Source organism: Centruroides sculpturatus, unplaced genomic scaffold (genome assembly GCF_000671375.1).
Source record: "Centruroides sculpturatus isolate CEXI.00-Female unplaced genomic scaffold, Cexi_2.0 scaffold1016, whole genome shotgun sequence".
Classification (NCBI taxonomy): Eukaryota; Metazoa; Arthropoda; class Arachnida; order Scorpiones; family Buthidae; genus Centruroides; species Centruroides sculpturatus.
This window is the reverse complement of record NW_019385415.1, coordinates 317,672-319,381: the sequence shown is the minus strand read 5'-3', so window position 1 is coordinate 319,381 and position 1,710 is coordinate 317,672. Positions and strand designations below refer to the sequence as shown.

The 1,710-nt window shown below is 26.8% G+C and overlaps 1 protein-coding gene across 1 annotated transcript in view; it reads right to left on the bottom strand.

Moving 5' to 3' along the window:
* Positions 1-1,710, bottom strand: part of LOC111638757 (TELO2-interacting protein 1 homolog) — a 19,401-nt gene that overhangs the window by 5,708 nt on the left and 11,983 nt on the right. Inside the window, exons 6-8 of the mRNA XM_023384511.1 lie at positions 842-853; positions 680-758; positions 438-618 (exon numbers count right to left, since the gene is read on the bottom strand). Coding sequence (XP_023240279.1) covers positions 438-618; positions 680-758; positions 842-853 — 272 coding nt within the window. The remainder of the gene's footprint in view (positions 1-437; positions 619-679; positions 759-841; positions 854-1,710) is intronic.

Here is a 1,710-nt window from a genome sequence, read left to right as displayed (position 1 = left end):
CAAAGCTTCAACTGGGAAATTTTACCTCATCCACCATATTTGCCAGATATTGCTCCCAGTGATTATCATCTTTTTCGGAGTTTGCAGAATTTTTTAAAAGGGAAAACTTTTGAGGATGAGAACAATGTAAAAAAGACTATTTCTGAATATTTTGATTCAAAACCGAAATCATTTTATGAAGATGGGATTAAAAAGTTACCATCAAGATGGCAAGAAATTGTACAAAATAATGGTGAATACATTATAGATTGAAATAAAATTTAATTAAAATTTTTTGTTGCTTTTTTTGTAGATAAAAATATGCATGGACTTATGGACTGACCTGATATATATATCTAAATATCTTAATTAAATCATAGTACTGAATGGTTTTGTATATCATTAAATCAGTATATTATTCTTACATTAACTATTTTTCAATAAAAGTTTTAAATTACCTTGTGCATTGTAATAGAAGACTTTCTGAAAATTCAGCCAATGCTAACCGAACTTTCCAATGAGAATGACAAACTAAACTCACTATCTGCTTAATTAATACACTTAAATTCTCAGCTGTTGTCTTTATCCAGTCTTCATTTCTTTTAATATTTGGGATATTTTGATTTTTCACTAATTTCTCTATAAAATCACAAAATTATAAAACCTGAAATTTATTTATTAAAAAAATGCATTTACTCACCTTTAACTTCAGAAGAATTTTGTAAATTTCTATCACTCAAAGTAAGTGTTATTATCTTTTGTAACACTTTAATTATATTCTATTTAAGAAACATAAAATATTACTGTCTTAATATATTAGCATGAAATATTAATTTTTAAAATAAATTAATAACAAACTTACCACAATAACAACCTGAAAAAAATAAATAAATCTATTTTCAGAAATAATTTCATTAATATAGTTATAAATAATAAAATGAATTATATATGTAGTAATGTGTTATTCAAGTTCCTCTCTCATTTATTATATTGGGTTGTTTGGAAAGTAATTTCGTTTTTTTCTGTGGAAAAAAAACAATATTTTTATAATAAATAAATATTTTATTGAATTATATATCGACCATTTTGGTGAAATACCTGTTGTCATTGTTTCTGGTAATAGCATGATTTGACATTCATAAAAGTTTTGATCATTGCTTACAAAAAACTGATCCAAGTGATTTTTGACATTGTCATTTCAAGTGAATGTCTTAGTTAAAAAAAATTTGTATAGACCAGAACAAGTAATAATTTGAATGTGCTGGATCTGGCCAATACCTTTGGTGTGATAGCATATTCCATCTAAGTTATAACAATTTCTGAGGAGTTACCAAACTTGTGTGAAATCTGACATTATTGTAGTAAAACACTACACCTGTTTTGTTGATCAATTCTGGCCTCCTTTTCTGTTTGATGATATTACTCAATTTGTTTACTCGATGGCAGTACACTTTTGAATCAATTGTTAAATTGTCTGGTAAAAGCTCCAAAAAAAAAATTTCCTTAAAATCCCACCAAAGAGAGCATTCTCTGGAACCAATATCAAACTTTGAAATGAAACCAATTTGTTTCAAGTAATCATAAACAGTTCAATTTGACAAATTTAATCTCTTAGTTATATCACGTGTTGTTATTCGGCAGTTTGCTTTAATCAGTACCTTTATTTTGTTTTCATTGGCTTCAACTGGCCATCCAGAACGTGGTGCATCTTCAATATTGAAATTGCCAGAA